This window comes from Monodelphis domestica, chromosome 6 (genome assembly GCF_027887165.1).
Source record: "Monodelphis domestica isolate mMonDom1 chromosome 6, mMonDom1.pri, whole genome shotgun sequence".
NCBI classification, from domain to species: Eukaryota; Metazoa; Chordata; class Mammalia; order Didelphimorphia; family Didelphidae; genus Monodelphis; species Monodelphis domestica.
Window position 1 is genome coordinate 2,184,330 of NC_077232.1, and position 5,114 is coordinate 2,189,443.

Here is a 5,114-nt window from a genome sequence, read left to right on the forward strand (position 1 = left end):
TTAGATCTGTCCATATGGATTCTAAAAGGAAGCCAATCTCCCATGAACTCTTCTATAGACTAAAGAAAAGAGAAAAATGAAGGCTAAGTTGCAGCCCGTTCAGAAAAGAGAGGAAAGGGAATTGTAACTCTAGTCATCTCCAGGAGGTTCATTTCTATAATATAAAAATCACACGATAAGAAGAAGATAATGGATCAAGCATTTATTAAGCACCTACTATGTGAGAGGCACTGCATTAAAAACTTTAAAAATATATAATTTGAACCTCCAAAGACCCTTGTGATGTTAGCGTCATTATTATCCCATTTTAAAGTTGAGGAACTTGAATCACAGATATTAAGGGACTCGTCCAGGGTCACACAGTTAGTAAGTGTCTGAGGGTAGATTTGAACTTCCTTCTTACGCTAGGCTCCATTAACTGTCCGAGATGGGTCAGGGAGAAGAGGCTTTAAATCTTGAAGTTCGAGACAAGAGTCTGGAAAAGCCCCTGACGCAGTTCTTTGCCTTTATGTCTCCAGGGCGTCTGACAGAAAGAAGCAGGGCTTCCTGGGGCTGGGAACAACCACCATGGCTGTGTCTTCCATTGCCCAGCAGGGGGTATATATGCCTGATAACGCAACGGAGAGCAGTGTGAATGGTAGTTTAGTTCCTGGAACACCTGCAGAATCGGAAGCATTTGCCTGGATGAGCCTCCTCACTCAGTTCATTGTTGTGGTTGGATTGGTGGGGAACACCATCGTCCTGTGGCTGCTGGGCTTCCGCATGCCGAGAAACCCCTTCTCTGTCTACATCCTCAATCTGGCTGGGGCCGACGCCCTCTTCCTCTGCGGCCAAACTGCACGCTTCATTCTGCGATGTGCTGGATATTCTAATCTCGCCTCAGCGATGGGAGTGATCTACGTCATCAACTCATCCTACACGGCGGGCCTGAGCCTGCTGGCGGCGATCAGCACCGAGCGCTGTCTCTCCGTGCTCTTCCCCTTCTGGTACCGAAGCCACCGGCCCAAGCACACTTCTCCGGGGGTGTGCGCTGTCCTCTGGGCTCTGGCCAGCCTGCTAGGGGTAGCAGATTTGATATTTTGCGTACATGCGCACAATCACCATTTCTGCCCCACCTTCTTCATCGTCCGGGCCGTGTGGTTCTTCCTCCTCACCGCTGTGCTGTGTGTGTCCAGCCTGACGCTGGTGCTCCGGGTCCAGTGCAACTCCCAGCGCCGACGGCCTCCCCGGCTCTACCTCCTGATCCTGCTCACCGTCCTCCTGTTCCTGCTCTGCGGCCTGGCCCCCGGGATCAAAATTTCCATCCGGAGTTTGTATTTAGCCTTCCGGAATCATTGGCTCCCTACTCTCCTGGCCTGTGTGAACAGCAGCCTGAACCCCCTCATCTACTTCTTCCTGGGCAGCCACAGTCATAGAAAAGAGAGGGAGTCCCTCAAAGTGGTCCTACAGAGGGCTCTGGGGGACAAGCAGGAATTGGAAGGGGAGGGGAGGAACACTTCCCACACCATCACGCCGGAGACATCCTCCTGGGACTGAGAAAAGATGCTCAGCTATGGGAGTCCATGAAGTGAGCCGCCTGCCCCAGGTCCACATGCCGCCTCCCTCCCACTTAGGGCGTAGCGTGAGGAACTGGTATTTGTTAAGCACCTACTATACGCCAGGTGCTGTAACAAGCCATTTATATATGCTTCCTTTAATCCTCACAAAATTCTTAGGAGGCTGATATTCTAACAACCCCCATTTTATAGTTGAGGAAACTAAGGCAGGCAGAAGTTCAGTGACTCCTTACCCAGGATCCCAAAGTAAGTCAACTTGAATGCAGCTTTTCCCGGCTCCAGATCCAATGATCTGGAGCTCCCTAGCTATATGAGGCCTCCAGGATTTACTTGGGGAATGAGGTCCAGAGCCAAGGGATCAATCAATGCAACAAATAGCCACTCATTGTCTCTCAAAGAGTAGAGATAAAGGAAAGACATCCCCTCTGGCCCAAGCCTTCCTGTCCTTGCCTCTCTGCTCATGAAGGGATAGTCAGGACTCAGACTCCTCAAGGTTCCAAGAGTCATGCTCCCCAAATCTGTTGTCTTCTCTCAGGCTTGATCTCCTAGGTTCTCTCAGATCTCCTCCCCCTCCCTCTGCCCTGAACAGAGGAGACGCCAGCTTATCTGAGTACCCCTGTATTTCCTGATCTTTCTCCCTTCCCTTCCCCCTCCCATGCCCATCATAGGAAGGAACTAAGCTGAATACTTCACAGTCAAGGCAAAAGCTGGGCATCCTCTCTCATCTTCAGGCTCTTTCTCCAAGTCTCAGTCTCTCTGGATCTCTGGGTTTCTCTCTTTCTGTGACTGTCTTCATTCCAATCTCTCTTTTGCTCTGTGTGATCTAAGTCTGTATGAGGACCTTGTATGGGGGGAAAGTAATGTAGGGGTATTATATGGCCGGGGGCACTGTGGAAGCCAAGACAGGGGAAAGGGATGCACTCTCTCATACACATACAAATCAAACAGAACATACACTCACTTGTCATCAGAAATGATCCATACATTCAATTAACTGAAAGTATGTTTGTGGAGATTGGTAACAGGGGATAAGAAACAGATGTTTTATCAGAACTTTAAGGCACACAAATAAAGATGAAAACACCAGAAGTCTGTGGGTAGATTTGATTTCCTTAAATGGTGTTCAAAGACAAAAAATGGGAAGATGGGATACTATAAGAGGGAATAAAAGGAGGAAGGAGAGGAAAACCACTACTGGATAATAGAGATACATAGGATGTAGTGTATATATAGTCATGGACAAAAAAGCAAAACAGCATTCAAGAAATCAAAATTCAACATTTGCCATATGCCTAGAATTATACTAAATTTAGGACATGTTAAATTTGAGATATCCATGAGACATTCAGTTTGTAATGTCTAATTAGAAGATGGTGGTATAAGATTAGGGCTCAGGAGAGAGTAGGGTTAAGTTGTAAGGATAATTTTAGAGTTGTGACCTACTCTAAATTTATTTGGTCATCAGGGAATATCCCAAATAAAATACCCAAGTCAGTTTGGAAATTTATGGTGGTTTAATTAATATAGCAGGAAGCAATTAAGGAGAGGAGAGATGGAAAGGGTATAGGATTTCTCCCACCTGGCCTGAGCTAGAGGGAGTTCAAAATCCTCCACCGTGAGGTCTTTGAAAATTAGAGGCTTTCTCTAAGAGGATAGTGTTTGGAAGGTAAAGGAGAAAGAATCAGCCTAAACTCCAAGAGAGCTCATAGAAGACGCCTCACCTGAACTCACTGCTAAACCCAGACAATAGCTGCCACCACGCCAAGATGCCAAAACACTCAGCACGCTGCCACCAGCCACCTCTCAGCCACCAAAGAGCCCAGAGAGAGGAAGTGACACAAGATATATAGACGGTTTTTACATCACTTTCCTTCATCTCACCTGTACCAATGTTAATTTAAGCTTGACTTAGGACTGCCCAGGGGTCTGTCAGCTGCTTCTGATTTGTCATTTGCTAGCTCATGTCTATCATAGGCTATCCTCCTAAATATTTAATCCTTAAGTATGGGTGTAGACATTCCTGCTTTTGTTAGACTAAGTAGGGTGGAGTAATCTAAATTTTACAATCCCCCCATGATGATTGGGAGACTAGTCTCCCCAATTGATCACTAAACATAATCATCCTGCACCTCCAAATTTTCTAACTGCACGTGCATATATAATTTCACCTTCTAAGAGGAAACTATAAAAGTTAGATATAAGAGGGAAATAGAAGAAAGACAGACAGTAAAACCAATGTTTTCTGGGCACATTGACAAAAAGCAATTAGGGGGCAGTCCACTTTTGGCATAGGAGCATACATTCAAACAAATGTTCAATCAAAAGTCAGTTCAGTCAACCACATCCAAAGTTCATTTTGGATCTTCTTGATGAAGTGTAGGTTTTCTGGCATCTTTCTGCAACAGTTCATTCTCTGGATTTAGTGGTTAGCAAGCTTCTTTCCTTGAATATCTTTCTCAAACAAAAATTCAAAATCTTGGATTTTTATTAAGATACAATACCTCCTGAAGTGGGTGTTAAGAAACATCCAGTTCAGTTCAGGATGCAATGTTGAGTTGTGGGTGTTTGAGTCAATTATCTAAAGAAGAGAAAAACAACCAAAAACATAAAGAAAGGGGAAAAAATGGAAGAAAGTTAAACTTTTTGGAAAAAGAAAAAAATTCAAAATCAGAATCAAAATATCAAAATCTAGGTATATAAAATGTTGAGTAACCAAGAATAAATTCATAATAGGCCCTTCTACAGGTCCAATTTAAAGTAATATCTATCCCACAAGTCTGCAGGACAGAATTCAGTAATATTTCACTTACCCACTTGGAGTCAAGACTACAGGAAGTTGCCATACTATAAGAAGAAAAAGAACTAGAATTTTATTTTAATAAGGAAGTGTCATTCCCTGGTTTGATTTTTTGTCATTCTCAGGGGTATGGGGAGCCAGGATGATAGTCAAACTTTGGTACTTGTCCGAATACTTCACAAAGAGTCTAGATATGAGGAAGTCCTATGACTTAACATATGTCAAGCATCGCAACCTTGAGTCTCACACTAGTTTTTCCTGTGTGCTCTTTTTGGCACTATTCAGGTCAAGTCTGTGCTCCTCGTTTTTATCCCATTTCCTAGAATCAGGCACAAACATTAATCATAGTCCCATAACATTCTATAGATAAATGGCAGGTTCCTGCAGTTTAAAGCTTTTGGGTATGCATTGATATTATAGAAAGTATATGTGTGTGTGTGTGTGTGTGTGTGTGTGTGTGTGTAACTTATATTACTGAAGAAAAAATAATATTAATTGTATGTACCTTTATTACAAGAAATGAGAAAAAAGGAAAAAATCAAATATTCTAATCAAAATAAAAGAAAAGCAATAATAAAAATAAGGGGGAAAGAAAAACATCAGGAATTCAATGTGTTCTCGAAAAACAGTATTCACTTGTCAATGAATTATTATCTTCAATGCATGTGATAGGGTACAGTCAATCAGTCTCAACAGAAGATGCTCTCTTTACATGTGAGCAATGAATCCAAGAGTCCGTCTCTCCAATCTTTATAGATGTT

General features: G+C 43.2%; 1 protein-coding gene across 1 annotated transcript; it reads left to right on the forward strand.

The window, feature by feature from the left end:
• The first annotated feature begins 271 nt into the window (after positions 1–271).
• On the forward strand, positions 272–4,749 carry LOC100017312 (mas-related G-protein coupled receptor member X4-like). Its single transcript, XM_001370873.4, has one exon. The coding sequence runs from the start codon at positions 568–570 to the stop codon at positions 1,534–1,536; it is 969 nt and encodes a 322-aa protein (XP_001370910.1). The 5' UTR covers positions 272–567; the 3' UTR covers positions 1,537–4,749.
• The last annotated feature ends 365 nt before the right edge of the window (positions 4,750–5,114 follow it).